The sequence below is a fragment of the Scardinius erythrophthalmus genome, assembly GCF_964197995.2.
Source record: "Scardinius erythrophthalmus genome assembly, chromosome: 9".
Taxonomy (NCBI): Eukaryota; Metazoa; Chordata; class Actinopteri; order Cypriniformes; family Leuciscidae; genus Scardinius; species Scardinius erythrophthalmus.
Genome location: NC_138229.1, coordinates 12630804 through 12652041, shown reverse-complemented (window position 1 = coordinate 12652041; position 21238 = coordinate 12630804). Strand labels below are relative to the sequence as shown.

Here is a 21238-nt window from a genome sequence, read left to right as displayed (position 1 = left end):
TACTGTGTATGAAAAGCGGGGACAGATAGGGTGCTACTCAATTGGAAGGCTGTATCCGAGTGAGGCTGAGTGGCCTTCGGCTTGTAGACTAGATTCCTCCTTAGAAAATGCTAGAATGAGACGGTCTAGTAAGTGCGCATGGCTACGTCACACATGTTCCCATCCTGTCCCCTCGATCACAACATGACCATGCCATATAATTCATTTTGGAAAAATACTTTGTATTAAAAATCTTTATATTAACTGGCTTTCTACTAATGCAATGCAATGATTGACAACCGTCTGTGGTCTCCCAGTGGCAGTTTAGTGTTAAGTGATTAATTAACACCAAAACAAAAGATAACATGTATGCCTTCTTCTCCGAAAACATTATTTTTGTCTGACATTTCATAATGAACTCAGACAAGCTCAGTGCCAACTCGTTTTCCGTCAGTTCTTTTTTGTGAATTGGAATGTGTGCAAAGGATTGTGGGTCTGAAAGGATTGAAGGACATGAAGGATACACTTGATGCATCCTTCAAAATTAGCTGAATGAAGGACACGAAACGAAGGCTGCCTTACAAGGATCCTTACAAGGCCTTTGACAACACTTGTTGACGTGCAATCTTCCGTTTGAGAAGCACCAATTTACTAGCATTTGTTTTGACAATTCACTAGAATGAAAGCATGTGCGCAAGAACTTTACGCCTTCCATTGTGTCACACCAGTTATGACAACGTAACATTAAGGAAAACATTAAAAATAGCTAATTCCAGCACTGGATCAGCACTCATTTCACTCCAATGAAATGACTAACTTTGCTCGCCAACTTGAGATGCTCCCTTTGTATTAGCTATATTCTTTCCCGCAAACTGTTTCAAGTAGAAGGGACAAAACTGCCCTAGCAACAGTTGGCACATGTCCCACACGACCAGCCATAGATGCCCACGACATAACCTTATAGTTGCATTTAATGCTGTTTGAAAAAATGCAGTGTGAATTATATAGTTTACTGCAGTATACATGTTAGTATTTGATTTTTGCACACAGCTCATGAGTTGTCATACATACTGACATTAATATATCTGTCTGTTTGCAACACAGAATTGTTATTTGAAGTACTGTAATCCAATATTGTTTGCTCCAAGGGTTCAACCAAAGCAAACGCAACTTTACATATACAAATACATTTACATATTCCTAAAACAATACTGATTATAAAACTGAAGCTCATATTAATATTGTCTTGTTGCTTTCATGCCCTGAGCATGGGGAAAAATGTTGTTCTTTTGAACTTAATATTTATAATAATGTTAAGAAATTATTCTTGAGCACCATATTGGCTTTGGATTGATTTCTGCAGGAATGGATTATGTAACACTGAATACATTAGTACAGTAGAGTTGTTGCTTTCTCTGTTTGATTAGATTGATTTATTGTGAAAGAACATAGCTTGGCTTCTTTCAGTGGTTTTGTCAATAGCAGTCCTCTGAGTCACTACCCTTTCTCCGGGGCTGAAACCACACCCTTGTCCTTAATATTTTATGCCAGTGCCATAATCACACTTCCACAGAAACGAAACTCAGTCAAGTACTGCCAGTGCCAGCACATCCACAATCATGGAGGACACAGCTCCAGCTCTTCATCCAAGTGGATCCACAGATGTGGAGTGTAATGCGTGCGTCGGAAGGAAGCGCAAAGCTGAACAGACCTGTCTGGAGTGTGTGGAATCATACTGTGATATTCATCTTGATTTGCATAACACTTTGCACGGAAAGAGGCACAGACTGGTGGAGCCGAATGCGACGTTGCAGGAGAACATCTGCCCTGATCATGGCAGGATGCTGGAGATGTTCTGCCACACAGACCAATGCTGCATCTGTCACCTGTGTATGACTGATAAACACAGAGGTCATAATGTCATCGCAATGGAAGTGGAGGTGGCCAATAAAAAGGTCAGAGGTGTGATTTAAAAATGCAGAATGTCATTCTTCAAAGTCTGAGCCAGGACTTGGTGTTTAGTAGTGATGGGCTGGTGTTGGTTTTGTAATGTAACTAGAGAGCGATGTGGGCGCTGTAATATATTTTTGTGATAGGTGTTTCAGAGTCAGCGCCCCTCAGAAAAAGGCATCGAACCCCTTTCCGAAAAAAAAGCAAAATCTTTTGGATATTTCTCTTAACTTTCCTAAGTACACCTAACCCCCCCCCCCACACACACACACATTAAGTCACACCCAAAATGGCAGCCAGTTTCTGTAGATATAATCAACAACATTAAATGAATAGCTTTAATATTTCTCCTTTCTTTCATTTTTAATTTGATTATGTTGTTTGCAATGCTTAATGGGATTGCAGTTCTTTTTTGCTTCAAATAAAAGTTTGATGTTGTAATTCACATCATAGCTGGTTGACATAAAATTTTAATGAAAAAATAAATAAAAACATCCCTATGGGAAACATTAATGGAAAAAACATTTCCGTAACCAACGCCACTGGAAAAAGTAATACGCTCTATAACGAATTCACATGAAAAATTTAATGTGTAAATATACATTTGAATTATTGATAAAAAAATACATTAAAAACTAATTCTATCAATATTTTAAACAGTTTAACTGTTGTATTTAATTCCCCTGATGGCAAAGTTGAATATTCAGCAGATTTCTCTATATTTGTCCCAGCAGTCGTTTGGGGGCTCGCCAGTGTATTCGATTCCTCTAATACATAAAATAAGTAAGCTTGACCAGAGTTCTTGGGGAGAAGAATTGCAACTGTGTAACACAGTTCTTCAATAGCGATGTTAGCATGTCGGCCTTCAAAGAATCTTAACCCTCTTTATACATGAAGACAAATGGACTACAAACAATAGTAAACGGTTAGGGGACCTCCCACAGGAGATTGATCTACTCTGCAATTTTCTCTGAGAAATGCTGTTTCTTTGTCATTTGTTAGCGATTCATTGCAGTAATTGAGAATGCATTATTAGTGAAGTGAAGAGCTACTAAATTCCAGGATGCGTTTCTGACAGTTGATTGCATCTTAGGCACAGTCACAATGTAAATTAATCTGACTAAAGATGACTGAAAATACACGTAATCTTTTAAGCACTTGACTGATAATGCCAAAATGGCCAAATGCCAGCCTATTACCAGTGGTTAACACACACATGCTCAACACGTTGCTTATGTGGGTGGAATGAATTTGAGTCTGGCCCATGTTCTTTTTCTGCACTATCAGTGCCAATAAAAGAGATAAAAAAGGCTTAAAAACACTAGAATTTGTTCTACTGAATTTTAATTGCAAATATGTTTCTTTTAAAGGTCAAGTTGGGGGAGTTGCAGAAGCAGAACATTGACATAATTGAAGCAAAGGAGAAAGATGTGCAAGAGCTGAGACAAGCTGTTGTAATTTTCAGGGTTAGAGGGCATTTCACTTTGCTTTAACCATCTTAATTTTTATGGTATGGTATGGTATTGCGTGTGTAGCTAATTTTAAGACATCCACTCATCCCTCTTCACTAGGCTTCAGCAAATAAGGCACTGGAGAAGAATGAGAGAGAGTTTACTGAGCTGATCCAGTTTTTGAAGGACAATCAAACCAAAGTGACAGAGCTGATCCAAGGTCAGACACAGACTGCAGTGAAGCAAGCAGAGGGATTCATAAATACTCTACTCCAGGAGATCAGTCATATGAAGACCTTAGATGCTGATCTACAACAGCTGCAGCTGCTCTCTCATACAGACAATCATGTTCGATTTCTTGAGGTACATTCACAGGAGATGGCTGTGAAACAGATGTAGAAGTGGATTCTTGTCAGATTGCCTTGTAAAATGATCAGCTACAGTCTCTTTTCAAGTGCATTTAGAGTATTGTGTACTCTCTACAGAGCGCTGTGTCTCTGCCCTCACTGACCAAGTATACAAAACCATTCGTCTTCCACGTGCATCCATACAACTCTTTTGAGCGTGACTCCATGGCAGTTAATGAACTGACAAAAAAGCTAAACATGACCAGCAAGTTGAGTTTACTCACAATTTCTAAAAAAGGTTGGTAGAAGTTATCTAAATATATATTCTATGGTTATAATATGTCTTCAATTCATCTTAACTATGTTTCTTTGCAGTGAAAAACACTAGAATCGTAACATCCCCACCACCAAAGACTCGAGAAGAGTTTCTACAGTGTAAGTTTCCATATAGAACTGACCGCACAGAACATTTTTTATGCTATAATTTGGCAATTACATAAGTTATGCTTACTGTATGATGGTTGTACTAATATTGCATCTTTTCATCTGTTCACCTCAGATGCATCAAAGCTCACTTTTAATACCAACACTGCTCATGAAAGTCTCATCTTGAGAAAAGATGACAGAGAGGTGATAGCCTCACACCTGATCCAGGACTATCCTGAACAGGCTCAGAGGTTTAACTCCAGGGCACAGATCCTGTGTAATGAACGTCTCAGAGGGTCCCCTAAATATTGGGAGGTGGAGTTTGGCGGGGGCACCTGGGTCTGCATTGCTGTGTCCTACCAAGGGATCCGTAGGAAAGGCAAGCAGCGTACTCTGTTTGGGAGAAACTCAAACTCATGGGGAATACGTTGTTACGGGTCCTGGATTGAATTTTGGCAGGACAATAAGAAAATATTTTCAAAGATTAAATCTCGTGGCTACAAAATAGGAGTGTATTTGGACTACAGGGCTGGAATCTTGGCATTTTACGATGTTTCCGACAACATGAGTCTCATTTATAAGCACCAAACTGTTTTTAGAGAGCCAGTTTATCCTGGGTTCGGACTGGCTGGGAAAGGTTCCTATGTGAGACTTTGCGATCCAGTGAAAAATGAGACTAAAATGCCCCTTTCTTCTCCATTTAAGTTTGGCAGTTTGTAAGTTTTAGTGTTTACACATGAAGCTCTCATGAAATGTATATTATTCTCAAACATTGATGAACAAATGATTTGTAATCATTCTTTAGGATTTAGAGTAAGAATGCCTTGCGACTTTGCATGTAGACACTTGGTGGCAGCACTAGATAAGTTTTAAATGCAATCTTTTTTTTTTCAGCATCTGTAATAGGGACAACATAAGTTTAGTCAAGAATGACTGAAGATATCAAAGCAGTGTGTTTTGAGTGAAAAAAGTTTTGTTTTGTATGAATCATGGCATGATTATTCAATATATTTGATTTTATATAGCTACTATTTTATAAACTATTGCAACATGTATAATCTCTACTTTTTTAAACACAGGGCAAACCTCTGGTTCGAGATCCACTGTCCTGCAGAGTTTAGCTCCAACCCTACCTGTAGCTTTATAGTAATCCTGAAGACCTTGATCAGCTTGTTCAGGTGTGTCTGTTTAGGGTTGTGGCTAAACAATGTTGCCAAGTCTGCAGTTTTCCTGCGGAACTGGGCTACTTTTACACTGTTGCCACGGGTAGTCCAGGGGTTGAGGTTACCTCAACTTGTTTTTCCTTTGCGTTTTTCGCATACAGAGTCAGACGTCAGCGTTGTCAAAACAATCCCTGTTCACACGGATCCACGAAAACGGTTAAATGGTTCCTATTATGCCCTTTTACTGTCTTGACTTTGGTTTTGGGGTGTACTAGAATATGTTTTTTTTTTTTTTTTGTATTAAAAATTTACATTATTACTGCACCTCTCTCCACAGTCTGGTTCGCACACGCCGATTTCGAAGAACCCCTCCTTACGAAATACGAAATGTGCTGTGATTGGTTAGCTGGCCAAGTGTGTTAATTGTGATTGGCAGCGCTTGTCACGTGTTCGGGAAATGTCAAGTACCTCCATAACTGCGAGTTCTTCTCTAGTATAAATATTGAAGATGGTCTCAATTTCAAACCAATTCGAGCATGATTCAGACCCTGACAATGTTAAAGAGCAAGAGGATCGTGCAGAACGTATTTCATGCACAAATTTTGCAGGCACGGATTTCACAGGACGTTTCAGAGTGGTATGCTTTTTGTAAATTTAATATACATTATAGATACAATGTTATCCACCATTTAATCGTGATATTTGTTGGAAAAATATGATAATACAAACAATAATCAATCACAAAAACCATGGTTAATTCTCCTAAGGGGCGATTAACCGTCTTACAAAAGCTACAGAAAACAAGCAGTTCTCCATAAAATTTGCAGCACATAGATAAATATTGGGGTTTTAATGTTCAGGAACCGTGTTTAAAATAAGTTTTAACCTAACTCTAAATAACCCACTCTAAATTTGTCAGCCTTAAAAAGGTCAAATAAATGAGTTTTGAAAATGTTGTGGAAAAAACAGTGTTTTTGATACAGCAACAACACGGCCTCGTCCTTTTTTTTGCGTTCCGTGGGCGGGGATTATTATAAGTACAATTGTGACCATTGTGAAGATCCAGAAAATATTGTTGTTGTCCGAACGAGCTGTTTGTTGTAGTTCTTGAAAAGGGGATTCTGTTAAATAAAATATCTCCTTTTGAGCTTGGTAACCTTGCAGATCTTTTTTTTTATGCTCAAACAGCAACATTACACCGCAACTAAAGTTGAAAAAGTGGAAAAGCATAATAGGACCCCTTTAAAAATGCTGCATTATGCATGCCAGGACAGTAGTTGGTGAGGTCACTTCATAAAGAAAAACTATGCGCATATAGACTGAACACTTAAAGGGATAGTTCACCCAAAAATGAAAATTACCCCATGATTTACTCACCCTCAAGCCATCCTAGGTGTACATGACATTCTTCTTTCAGACAAATACAATCAGAGTTATATTAAAAAATGTCCTGGCTATTCCAAGCTTTATAATGGGAGTGAATGGCTGGTGAAAAATTGAAGCCCAAAAAAGTGCATCCATCCATTATAAAAAATACTCCACACTGCTCTGGGGGGTTAATAAAGGCGTTCTGAAGCGAAGCCATGGGTTTTTGTAAGAAAAATACCCATATTTATAACTTTATAATCTAAAATTACTAGCTTCCGCCAGACAACCGTACGCATACTACGCATGTCGACTTGCACCGCAAGAGAAACACATGACCTGTGACATCGTATGACTTACGATGTTGGAGTATCGTAAGCTTAGACGCCTCTCGCGGTTTAAACAAATAGGGCTGCACAACAAACTGAATTGAAGCTACTCTTCTATTATATAGAAATCCTCCGACATTTCTCTTCAAAATTTCTAATTTGCGACCAGTGTTATGTTTTGTTTTGCTCTCCTCTGAATTTCCGTGTTCGTCATTACGTCGTGTGTCGGGTCAGGGTTTAGTCTTCTTCCACCATAAATCGATGCGTATGGTCATCTGTTGGAAGCCAGTGATTATAGCTTATAAAGTTTTGCCAAATTCTACAAAATTCATTTTCTTCGCCAAATTTTCAACAGCCATTCACTCCCATTATAAAGCTTGGAGGAGACCGGACATTTTTAAAAATAACTCTGATTGTATTCGTCTGAAAGAAGGGTGCTGGGTAATTTTCATTTTTGGGTGAACTACCCCTTTAATATGCATGCACATGACATGAAGTCACCGTTTTCACAAATTCACATTTTTGTAGTTTACACGGAGACAATAACTATTATTGTCAAAAACTTTGCGTTTTCAGGCCCCTTAAACACTGTTGTCATGTAGGCCTAAACGAATGGCCAAAATGCATACAACATTTATCGTTTTTAGTTGAAAACGGTGTTGTGTAAATGGCCCCTAATCCTTCAACCACATTCACTTACTCCATCCTATTTCTATCACTGTGCTTACATCCTTTCCTTCTTTATGCATTAGTCCATCCCTTCTGTAATGTTCCCCTCAGGGTGCACTCTTCCACTGTCCCAACAAATAGACGTACTTGGTCTCTTTTTCTCCCTTGAACCAAGCAACTGAAAATACTCACACACACTTGCATCATCTCATTGAGTAGATATGAGGCCTGGAGGGTTGGTACCAGGGACAACACTAAACCCAGTCGCCTCCTGCCCTTCCCCCTGCTACCCACCCTTCCAAACACAGAATCAGCCTAGGGGTAAGTGTAGGGCAGACACGGTTTCAACAGAGCAAGCAATGCCAGAGCAACAGAGAAGCAAATAAATAGTGTGAAGAGGAAAGGATAGGCACTAATAGAGAACATCATAGAGAGAGAGAGTGTGTGCGCCATGGTCCTCAGGGAGCCCGCTTATAGTTTTGTCCAATCACAGACATTATTTGCTGCCTGTATTATCCTTTTATGAGTGACGGGGATTTTAAAATACTCTATTATGAAAGAAACCATTTCTCTCACTGCCAAGGACACTGACACTAGTCTCTTTAAATAGCCTACCCGTTTTTAAACTCTGAGTCACAATATAGACTAAAAACACTAGTCACAAACTCTGCCCAGCTATTACCCTGCAAGCTGATGCTAAGGTCTGTCACTCTTACAGCTAACAAGGTGAATGACTCTCTTGAAGCTGTTAGAGTAAGTTGTTATTGTATAATACACACGCAGTTTTCTTTCTCATGTTAATGTATTTCCCATTGAAATGGGAGGTTTGGACAGGATATATTATATGGCTTGACATTGTTTTTGTTGTTGTTGTTATTGTTATTGTTTTAATTAGCCTTATAGGTTGCAGTTGCTAGTCACTAACAGGGGGTCTTAGGGGAGGGACTTACTCATTCTAGATGGCATTTGATAGGACAAAAATTTGTATAGTGCAGGATGAGTCATCAATATTTTTGGACAGAGAAAGACCACATTTTAAATACATTCAGTATATCTGCTCATCTTGTGAAAAAGTACACTTTAGCATACTTTTAAAAAGAGTACTTATTACGGAAATAATACACTTTAAAAGATTTAAAGTAGATCAAAGTGTGCTTAAAATGCAAAATGCAAAAATGCAAGTAATGATTTAAATGTATTTGTTTGAAATTACACATTTGTAATGATGAAGTTGCTGTTTAGTATATTTAAAATATATTAACTTTAAATGTAATACCAAATAACACACTACAGTTAAAATAATAATCAAGTACACATTTTAGTATGTTGGTCACACCTTCAGAATAAGAGTACTTTAAAGCATGAGATAGATTATGAAAACCGTGATTTAAAGTGTATTTTAAAGTTAAACTTTTATTACAAAGTGCACTTTAAAAAAGGATGCAATTGTGTTAAACACTCATGGAAGTGAAATACAGTTAAAAAAAAGCACACTACAAGTGCACATTCGATACATTTAAGTTCACTTCTTCACAGGGCATGGTATCTATCTATCTATCTATCTATCTATCTATCTATCTATCTATCTATCTATCTATCTATCTATCTATCTATCTATCTATCTATCTATCTATCTATCTATCTATCTATCTATCTATCTATCTATCTATCTATCTATCTATCTATCTATCATGCATCATGTATCTATCTAGCATGTCCGTAAATTAGTCAAAAAAGATTAAAGGAGTTAATGTTCTCATTCATTCAGGCACAAAACCTTGCGTTTGCATTATTAATTCATTGCTTTACATAGGCTAGATATATGCACACTTGTGAGTGAACTCCTCTCTCATGCCCCCCCCTCCTCCTCCTCCTCCTCCTCCTCCTCCTCCTCCCCAACCCCCCCCCCCCCCCCCCGTCGCTGGCTCTCTTCAGTATGATATGTTTATAGGCATTGGCAGAGAGAGAGAGAGAGCATTATAGCTGCTCCTGCTTGATAAGGAAAAGGAAGAGGAAAGGGGCGCTGGACGTCATGGCATCCAAAGACACCGTCGCGATTGCTTTTCTCACCGTGAGTCGGGAAATGACAGGTGATTAAACCCTATAGCTCTTTTTTCCTCTTCCTATCCGACATTCGACACGCGCACCATGGGATTTGTTAAGCGCGTCCCCGCTCGCGGCCGGTGCTTTGTTTTTTAGTGGTTTGAAATCCTCAGAGCGGGGAATGTTTTATAAGGTGGCACATTTGTGGAGATGTAATGATTTCTAATACAGATTGAATGTGATTAACGGTAGAATCATTCATTGCGCGTGTGAGCATGTGTGCTTGTCGCTGTAATGACGGTCACTCACTTCGTGTCTATCTTCAAAATGCTAAATTTGTGCAAATCGATCAGTTGGTTTTTTGTATGTGTGTATTGCGTTTGCCTGCAGTGTTTGCGCGCGTGTATAGGTAGTTGTGTATGTGTGCGCGCGCGCGCGCTGTTCTCCCTTTGATGTGTCTCTGAGTCTGATATGAGTTACTTTCAGTCCTTTACACATTTGCGGATCGCTGCTAACGCAAGTTCACAGAGAGGCTCATACTCTTCAGTCACATTCATGATGTGTGTCTTTAGGGCTGATTGAACACAATCATAGAGGCCGTCATCTTTGCGCACGGTGATGCATCCTCCTCACACTTACTGACACACACATTGACACACTGAGCACACACTAGCAGTTTGACATTTGGAGCGCTCTCACTGTTAATTACCTTCACACATTATTATGTTCCTTTGGTAATTAATCCCTATTACTAACCCAGTATTTACTGTCCTGCTCCCAGCCATGCTCTTCAATTTCCATTTAGTGCACTTGATTTTTTTATTTTTTTTGAAATGTGAACTTTACTGCTTTACCTTACAAAATAATTTTACCATAATCATAAAAAAAATCAAGATATTTTATCGTATGGTATATGAGACAAAACAAACTTTTACTGTAAAGTTTTTTTTAAATAAAGAGTATGAATTGCCTTTTATATATGCATTGTATTGCCATATATTATACATGTATTTCCATTTAACAAGGCAATACATATTATGACAATACAAGGGTTGACAATTTAAATCACATAATATAGAACCAAATTTTGGGGATCATTGTCTATACCACAAGGGACCTTAGTCCCCATTGCCACGGACTCTGAGAGATGTTCTCATTTGTCGATTGCCCTGGGTATTATTTTTCCTTTTAGAAAAGCTAAAAATTAAAAATGCTGACCAGTCACAGCACCTAAAATATACACTTTCCGTTATGCATGCTGTAGGGTAAATTCAGGTATACTGGGCCACTTGTAGACAACAATCATGTTAATGTTAATAAGTGACCACGCTATTTGAATTTTAACCTTAAGTCTTATGTGTTAAAAAGTAAAATTACAATAGAGCAAATAGAGTAAATAAGGAGCATTAACAAATAAAATAAAGCGATAGAATAAAAAATAAATATACGGGATAATGTACAGTCAGCTGATGCCTGGAACTACTTTAGATGTACAGTACGTTTCCCTTAAAATCGTTGCACAGCTTAGAACGTTCGCAAACCAATCAAATTCAAGCATTCAACAGCCCCATAGTATAACACAAAATAACCCTCCAGCAAAGTGATCCAGACCCCAACGTAAAGCTTATTTTGTGGCTACCTGCTAATATAAATGGATGTAGATTATTGATTTGAGCTGAAATTATTGGATTATGTGAGAAGAAAGAGACATGAAATGAGAGACATGAAACTGGCATGTAGGACAAATATACAGTTAAATCAATTTTATAATAAATATTTGACTGCAAAATTATGTGACTGACCAATCAGAAACTAGCCTTTTTGAATGGCATGCATGTAATAAGCTAAAATAAACAATGCAAAGTAAAATTGTCAGTGAAAAAAAAAATTCTAAATGGTAAAATTAATTAAACATAAAAAATTAGATTAGATGTGACAAGAATTGTTAGCCAAAGTTTTGAAATAGGAGAATAGTGGGCAAGATAGATTGCCTATACAATATGAAGGACAGTGATTGAAGACGTACTGTGCTGCTTGAACACAGCAGTCTTTCTCTCTCTCTCTCTCCATTTTCCCCCCTTTTCATCTCCTGCTTCTCTCTTTTTTCGCCCACATTTACATATCCATACCCCATTTACCCATTTATGTATCCCCTGTGACTCACTGTAGTGGAAACATGTGCTCTAGTTTGTCCCTTTGCTGTTCTTAGTGTCAGTTAGAAAGCCCAGGATTCCGTGATTGGGTCTTACACAGATTAAAGTTGATTGCGACTGCATTAACTGTTTCTCTCACTCTGATCCTTCTCTCCCTCTCTCTCTTTTCTCTGTTATTCATTCTTCCTTTTTCTTCCTTCTCTGAGTATTTCCTTTAGTGTAAAAGGCATATTCCAGGAATTAGATCCCAGGTCTAATTTGTGTGAGGCCAGATAAACTTTGTGACGTTTCTATTTTATTTTCTGCTTTTGTTTTCAAGGTCATCTTGAGGTGCTTTTTATTTGTGTGTTGCTTTTTGATATGTACTTCATGCATGTAGAAAAACCACCTACACAAGTGGACAGTGTGTAAAAATAAAGCATATGGGTGTAATGCAGTCATTTCCTAACTCTGCGTGAAGTGAAAATACGTCTAAGATATAGCTAGAGTGCTTCTTTGGCTGTTAATGCATCGCCTGTCTATTTTGCAGAGAGCATCAGACGAGTTATCGACAAGACATCAGTCAAGTTGGTGATAGCTATCAAAGTAGAGAACAAGAGTGGCAAATCAGAAGATCGGATTCTGGTAAGGCACTAATCTATAATACTATCGTATACGTCCAGTACAGGTACAGTTCACTCAAACTGAAACTGAAACCCTCATGTTGTTCCAAATCTGGGTGACTTTCTTTTGTGAAATTCAAAAGGAGAAATTCTTTATTTCATAATCATTGAATTCTTTATTTCATAATCATCATGAATCATTCAGACCATTCTGGTGCTTATTAATGCTTAAAAGCTTCCATCCTTGTTCAGAAACATTGTTTTTAAAAAGAAAGAAAGTCAAACAGGTTTGGGACAACATGAGGGTAATAAATGATGCCTGAATTTTCATTTTTTTGGGTGAACTATAACATTTTAAAAAACCTTCAGTTTTGGGCACTGTGTGTGCCTTTATTTTGTGTCTCTATTATGCAGCAGTAACAAAAACAATGAGCCTAAGACTTTAACCTTTCCTCCTCTGTAATGGTGTGTGCAGTGTTTACTGCCTGCTGGTTGGGTTGTTTTCGCCAAGTCCATTTGGAGAATGGGCAATGGAATCAATGATAAAAGCAATGTAAGTGTGATGGTGCGCACACACACAAACAGAAATTGTTGGAGACCAGACCCCTGCTGTGCAGTGAGCATTACCGTGGCCATCGAGTCTTGTGTGGGTCGGAGGGACCGACCGACTCCGGAGGGAGTGTGTGCGAGATGAAGGATGGTGAGAGCAGAGGTGGCATACGAATGCCAGTGTGTGTGTGTGATTGTCATTTCAAGACCATTGAAAGCAGCTGGAGACTTAAAATGCCAGGGTTTGGAGCCACAAAAGCTAAATTAATCATCCAGATCGGTTTCAAACACACACACACACAGAGTGAAAAAGGTGATGGAGGTGAGGAATCAAACTCATTTCCTGCTGAGTGTCGACAGATTGATGTTGACACAAACCCTGAGAGATCTTCCTTTCTTTTTTAAAGGGGTACTTCACCCAAAAAAAAAAGTTCAGTTATTTACAGTATTCAACCTCTTGACTTACTTTCTTCTATGGAACACAAAAGGAAATGTTTAGCAGAATGTCCCGGCTGCTCTTTTCCGTCTATTAGAAGTGAATGTAGACCACGCTGTAAACCTGAACAGTAAAATGAACCAAGTGAAATGTTTATTTCACTTGAATATTACTGAAAGTTCATTGTAATTTATAGAAAAAAAGTTGACATTGTTACTCTAAAATTGATGCAACTGATTACTTCAAAAATGTTGAGTTTTACCAACTTAGTGTTTGTAGTGCACGGCACGAATAAATGATGACTGAATTTTTATTGTTGGGGGAAATATCTTTTTAACCTCACCCCTCCTGCCGGTTAGCCTTTATTTCTCTTCCTCTTTCTGACTCTGTCCATTTATATTAACATCTTCTACACCCCTCCCCCCTCCGCTGTGTCTTAGACGGCTCTGTTTTTTCTTTCTCTGTCATCGTTCTGTTCCTCACATTACATTCTTTACTCAGGCTCGCTCTTCTGTTCTGTCAGATTGATGTCAAGTGTGTATTTTCAGTAGTTTAATGTGCTTATGATTGTGGATGGTTAGAAATTGTGCTCAAAGAGCATAGCAAATTTAAATGTAGGTCCAACACTATGACAAGAGCTTGCAGGCACACTAAAACACACTTTGACACACACACACACACACACACACACACACACACACTGTGTGATCCTCACTTGTGGTCTGTCACTCGCTGCTCCTTTACCCCAAGGGTTTTGTGTGTGTGGTGGTTTGCCAACTGTACCAGCCTACAAACACACCCTCATCTGCACATTCATACACACACACACACACACACACACAGAGAAATATCTGGCCCCGATACAGCTGTATAGAGTGCTCAGCAAGACATCAGCTCAAGCCTTGGGGCACAGCTCTAAAAAATATGACTCAAACACACTTTTTCTCATACACGTTCACTTAGAGATCACACAGCTTAATGTGAGCACACACACTCAGTATATATTTTGTGGAATCCACATTGCTTCCTCCACAGTAGAGATAGATAGTGTGATGTTGGAAGAGGGGATGGGATAAAAGCTGGGCTTGGTGAACAGGAACAGGGAGAGGCTCACAAGAGGGGGCAATGGAGAGATAGAGAGAGAGAAAGAAAGAAAGAGAGAGAGGAGTGTGAACGGCAGTGGAGATCGGTTGTTTTGAAGCCCCAAATGTCGCCTTTTCTTCCCCTTCAATTATTTATCTCTGTCTGTCGCTTCAGTTTTTCCTCATGTGGAATAAAAGGCCAATTAAAGGCTGCGATCGCCACAGTGAGTGACGTGAAGACTTCCTCAGATCGAGGCTGTCCGCACCACCACGCTGACTGCTCGCCCGTACTCATGCAGAACGCTTTCTAGCTGACATGACTGACTTTAGTGGCATGTCTAAGTTCAGATGCAGTGATTTTATTTGGATATTTCGTACAAGATTTTGTTTTGCTTTTTAAGTGAATGACTGTTACTGGGTAGTTGACATTGCTGGTTGCGTCCTGCAGTATGACATGCAATTCATCTAAAACTACTTAACACTTAACTACTAACATTTTTAATTCTTATATAATTATTATATGTGCAGTATTATGACCTAATTTTAATAAGATTTTAATTATACTCACACTGCAGGACTAATTGCAAAAAGATTATTAAAAATGGAACAACTTCAGTCACAGCACCTTAATATTAAGAACATTTTAATGCCATGTTAAAAAAAAAACTGAGAATAAAGTTTCAAGATTAATTTCAGATTAGGGCTTTTAAGAGGAAAAGGGCATAACATTTTGAGAATTAAGTCACAATAAAACATTTTAGAAGTATGTCCCCTTTGGTGTCACTTTCCTTACAGCATCAATCTCAAAATGCTACAAATTTGTTTTCCTTAATACAAAAAAAAAAATCTTGAAAATAAAACGTGTCTATTATTGGTTAACTAACTAACCATGATTCATGATCTTTATTAAAGCAATATTCTGGGTGAAACTTTATCAACAGCATATTGACAGAAACGCACTTACAGTGGAAGTCCATGGGACAGCTGTTGTTTATTTTTATAATTACATAACTGTCAAAATATTGTTTACAGCTGCTATAGCTATATAGTAGCTCAACTTGTATTTAACCCAAAATAATCCTTTAATGTGCTGATGTGTGTGATCAGTTCATATTAGATCTTTATATATAAAAAACTTAACAAGGATTATGAGTGTACCACTAGGCCGAGTAATGAGCTTTCTCTCCTCTAAGAAGCATCTTTTGCTGCATTATGATAGTAGACGCTGGGTTTAAGACGGGTAATGTGATACGAGGTGCTTAAGGAGAAGTCTGCGGTGCAGGGATAACCTGTGATGTTGAGAGGTAGTGACTATGGGGGATTTGACTGCAGTCTGGCCGGATGTGATGCAAGAGACAAAACCGATCCACAACAAAAGAGGTAGAGTAAGAGACATCATAGGGTAGATATGGTGTGATACGTATCCCTTTTGGTAGTGATGTAGTCCGGTCTCGAGACCAATTTCTGCTTTCTCGGACTCGACTCGGACTTGTTCCTTCAAAGACTCGGTCTTGACTCGGACTCGACCCTTCAAAGACTCGGTCTTGACTCGGACTCGGCATAGGCGGTCTCGTCCCCATCACTAGTCCACTAGAATACATACCACTAGAAAATTTTAATTTGCTCTGCATGTCCTAACTATGATTAAAAAAGTCAGGGTGGGCTTAACATGTTGATGACAGAGCAGCACTGTTGAAGCAGTTTAGAAAAATAGGCAGAAGATGATGCATGTGGTAGGGATTTTTTTAATGATAGTAAAAGCATAGTCCATATTAAGACGTTAAGACTGCTCCTCTAAACAATTCCCAATCTAGCTTAGTCTGTAGGCCTAACTGTTGATTATTAACTGGGGTGATATTAAATCATGAATATGAAAACTGACATGTTTTTATGGTCTTGGTCTCGACTCCTAAAGACTCGGTCTCGACTCGGACTTGCTTCCTCAAAGACTCGGTCTTGACTCGGACTCGACTGAATTTGAAAACCAACGGACTTGGTCTCGACTCGGACTCGACCCTTCAAAGACTCGGTCTTGACTCGGACTCGGCATAGGCGGTCTCGTCCCCATCACTACCTTTTGGTTTGAGTTTATCTGTAGAGAATGATTTAAAGCTGAGGGTAAGCCTTTGTTGAAGAACTAAGATGATAACCAAAAGATTGTAGGTTCAAACTCCAGAAAGGTTGATGACCATTAGTGGTCAGTAAATGTCTCTAACAAATAACTTGTTCCGATAGCACTTTTTTTTCCTCCATGGGGTTTGATGTCTGCGAAAGCCTTATGTACTGCATTAATGCAGACATTTGTATAAATAGGGAGTACATATAAAAGTTTTCCAAAAATTTATGCCAGGCATACCAATGGAAATCTGCTTTTAAGTGAAGAAATAAAATAGGAGAATTCATGATTTTGGTTAATTGGTATTCTGCCTCTTATTCTATTTCTATGCAAATACATTCGATATTTGTAATTGAAATCGGAATTGTATTAATTGATAGCTTTGTCTTATTTTCCAAAATACCTGAAATGATATTATAAACAGATAAATGTACGTGATAAGTAAAATTAAGTCATTGAGTGGTTTCCATTCGAAAGTGTGCATTATTATGTCCTACTTATTCTGAAAGACAGCACTTGAAGTGAGCACTCAGAAGATAAAGGTATTACTGTTTTTATAGGCCCTATATCTCAACATTTTAATTTGAATTCTGAACACTGCCTTGAAATTCAAGCTTATATCTGCATGGATCTTTACCAGTACCAGTGTTATACATATTAGAACCTAATTGTATGAAAAACATAATGGGGGAACAGAATCTAATGATGAAAAAATAATTTAGGTTTATGCTTAACACAAAAACGGTAAGAAATTGTAAGAAAATAAAATAGTTTGAAATGATTACAATTATTATTAATTCCTGTTATTCTAAACATTTTTTATGAAGACTTATTTTGTGAGTCTTATTTTCTTCTACTACTTTGTATCTCAAGTAAATTTATCTTACTTTAAGGATGTTTATATATTTTCTTGGGAAACCAGACAAAACCAGTAATTTAGAAAAAAATATCCAATAGATAAATTGACTTATGCATAAGATATTATGGCTTGTTTTCTTAGACTTATCTTTTGAAAGTGTATTTTGTCTTTCTTCACTGGCTGATTTTTTCGCTTGTTTTTAACTTAGTGCAGCAAATGACTGAATGATGTTTTGATATTTTAACTGAAAAATAGGACAAAAATAATCACGAACACATTTTTTTTTTGCAATGCAAATAACTAAGTAACATACTTCCTCTAGTCTTTAAGCCCCTCCTCTCTGTCGTTCGCTTTCATTCTCTCTTTTCTTTCCTCTCTTGTTCTCTCACTCTAGGCTTTAGTTGCAGAGCTGCTTTGATTCTGAGACTTTTAATCATCAGTGAATCTGGAGCACAGCATTTCAGCCCTGATCTGTCCTATCTTCTATCCTCTCTGCTCACTCGTTATTCCTCTCATCTCCGCCTCTTAAGTTCAGCAGAGTTAAGACGCGGACCTGCCGCGGGAGTAAATCCACGCTCTTCCTCTCCCCTGCAATGGCTGACAGCCGAAATGGGTCCGTCTTAGGCAATGACACCTGTGTGCAGTGTGATGTGTCTGAGAAGAGATGTACAGAGGCATGTTTGGAGCAATCTGCTGCTCTTTTCTAGTCTCCTGGGTACAGCGCTGACGTGTCCCCAACACCCTTTGAATTATGGGTCGTGTTTGAAGTGTCAAGCCAGATCCCTGACATCGTATGATTAATATAAACCATCTCCCTTCTGCACACACAAACCTCTCCTCCCTCCTTCTCACACACACACATCCTCATATCTCTCATTCTTTGAAGTCGGTACTGAGAGGTGGTGGATGATTTTTAGGGCAAGTGTTGAACCAGTCTGATCTCCTCAGGCTCGAATGGTCCATGAAAGCCACGGACTGAAGTCGCCCTGTCTACCTTCCACAATTGGCCTGTCTGCGATCACAGGATGAAAGTGTTTTTTGCTCTTTTACGAGTGGATGCGGTGGCTGGCCGTCTCACTCAAAGCGGCTGACCTCTGACCTACTCGCAGGACGTTATTACAGATAAACCCAACCTCGCTTGGCCCAGTCTTGCTCAAAAATGCTTGCTCAACAGGGCTTGGATCCAATAATGAATACTAATGTTGATATCATTATACGCTGGATGCCGTATTCTGTCTGCGCTCGACAGCAGGGTGAGTAATGTGAGTCGTAGCTTAACTGCTGCATTCATTACCATGCGATCAGCCACGGTCCCCACCCATGCAATGTGTTAGGTAGTCTTTGATGTATTCCAATCTTTCTTTAATTGGGGGATCCCCGCTCTTCCATCCATCCATGCAAACTCGGTCAAGTCCAAACACCCCAGCGGGCTTTAATAATTAATGCGGCTGTTTACGTGCCGATCTTTTGTGTCTGCTCCCTTTGATAGTAAAGTCTTTGATGAGTAGACGACGCTTTCTGGTTCCCGAACTGACTTTTCCTTCCTCTATCTGTTTCTCTTGCGTCATCTCTCTTTCTCAAGGAGTGTTTTTATATAACGAAGTTTTCCTGACCGGTTATTGAGTTTTGTGGTGGGGTGCACTCTCTAAAATGTCATCTCTCTATCAATGGTTGTGTCTGTTAACTCTGACAAAGTATTGGGAACTTTCTTTACTCAAAGCACCCAAACTTCAACATCCAACCCCAGCCGCCATCAAACCCTATACGAATACCCGCCATCAAAGCCTATACAGAGTCTTTATTAAGGAGAAATCTGGGATCTCCATCTCTGGTTCTTCTTCTTGGTGGGGTGCCATTAGTAACACATCGGAGGGAGACCTTGAAGAATCGAAAGCGACAGGGCAGAAAAAGAATAGACGAATGAAGGAGGGTGAAGAAAACAGGGGGCCTAGGATGTGGGGATCGCATTGAATCAGAGGAAGATGGAAATTTTGAGATAAAATGAAGGGAGAATTGAAGTACATACATTGTAGATCAAACAAAGAACTACTCTTCTACAAGAGTAGAAGAATGTTGCAGAGGAGAAAAAGGGCAGATGGAGAACGGTTGATGTTTAGATCACTGAATCTCTGCCTTTTCGACTCGTTGGCCCACCACTGTCCATAACACACACACACACACACACACACACACACACACACACACACACACACACACACACACACACACACACACCGTATTATGATATAGGTAAATTAATTGACCGATTAATTTTGTGATTCCAGAAATTTCAACAACTCAATAGAAAATAGATACAATAGTTATTGGAGGGGAAAAAATTAAATGTCAGTTTACATCTTGATTGTATGTTATTTGTATGAATTTTGATTGAGCAAGTTTGTTTTAATATACTAATCTTAATGTTAATTATTTTAAGAATAATATATGAATTGAATTAATTCTAAGTTATGCTGTGGTCCCTAGTGGCATTCGGACCCCTGGTTGAGAATCACTGGTTTACATGATGGGGAAGGGAGGGACTGGTGTGAGGGGTGTCACAAAAGCCTAAATGAAGTGTGTTAATAAGGAATTTAAATTATGAATGAGATTAAGTGGTTTCTCCAGACCTGATTGTACTGTTTCAGGCACACGCACACACTTGTTCCCTTTCTTAAAATATAGTACAATCCATCTTTTTATGTTTCTGTAATCCTCAGACATCACACAAATCCTTATTCCGTCCTCTCTGCGCCTACTTATCCATCTGTAACACTGTTCGCCTCACTTCATAACACATGTGAAATCCATAAACAACAGCACCCATAGAAGCGCCCAGTCTCCATAATTTTGTTATAAAACTGAATCGTTATTAAAATGAATTATTAAAATGCTTTAAGAAATGTATTAACCCTGTAAAGCCTGAAATATGAAATAATAGTAAGAAAAATCACATTTGGAATGGTTTATTAAATCTTTAGACAATTTGATTTTTAAAAGATTGTCTGTGTGTATTCACATTTGATAAATCAGTCTTTTATGGCTGGTATAGTATATGTCTAGATGTGTGTTTCGGTACATGTGTTTACTCTGTTGAGGGATGAGTGAGCAACCTTTGGAGAGTCTTGTATGAGTGAATGTCTTGTTTGTATGAGTTATGTATTATATATTTCTGCACTTACCATTTTTGTAATGTGTTTTCTGTTTCATTTGTGTGTGTGTTTTCTGTTTTATTTGACTGCCGCTGTAAGATCAATGTCAATTTTTGTACCTGGACTCGAGGACCCCCTCGAAAACGAGATGGTTCATCTCAAGGGGTTATTCCTCTTCAATAAAATGTCAATATAGGAGAATATGCATTTTCATACATAAAAAAAAACAAACCATTTTTATTTAGAGGCCCAAAATCCAGTTTGGTGCAGTTGCTTATATTTTATATTTTAACATGGTTTAAAAAAAGGTGGCATGTAAATGCATCATGTAAACCTAAATATCTTCAGTCCAGAAAGTGTTCATCTTGAAATATAAATAACAATATAAAAGTTATACTTGGGTTTACTTTGAAAATCAGTCAAAATTTCACAGCAAAAAAGTGTACCATGTCCTGAAGGAGGGAATGTTTTTAGAATAATATTAAAAGGCCTTTTACTTGCTAAAAACTATAAATGACAGCAGATGTGTATTAGATTGTGTTCAACAGGTTTTTCAGCAAAGTTCTGTTG

At 38.4% G+C, this 21238-nt stretch overlaps 2 protein-coding genes across 2 annotated transcripts in view; both read left to right on the top strand.

The window, feature by feature from the left end:
• Positions 1 to 1598: 1598 nt before the first annotated feature.
• On the top strand, positions 1599 to 4873 carry LOC308695575 (tripartite motif-containing protein 16; the record flags this gene model as incomplete). Its single annotated transcript, XM_081373760.1, has 6 exons — positions 1599 to 1934; positions 3300 to 3395; positions 3501 to 3743; positions 3866 to 4025; positions 4103 to 4162; positions 4287 to 4873. The coding sequence occupies 6 exons, from the start codon at positions 1599 to 1601 to the stop codon at positions 4871 to 4873; spliced, it is 1482 nt and encodes a 493-aa protein (XP_081229886.1).
• A 4784-nt stretch (positions 4874 to 9657) lies between these two features.
• Positions 9658 to 21238, top strand: part of carmil3 (capping protein regulator and myosin 1 linker 3) — a 49450-nt gene continuing 37869 nt past the window's right edge. Inside the window, 2 exon segments of the mRNA XM_081373624.1 lie at positions 9658 to 9769; positions 12405 to 12499. Coding sequence (XP_081229750.1) covers positions 9712 to 9769; positions 12405 to 12499 — 153 coding nt within the window. The 5' untranslated portion in view covers positions 9658 to 9711.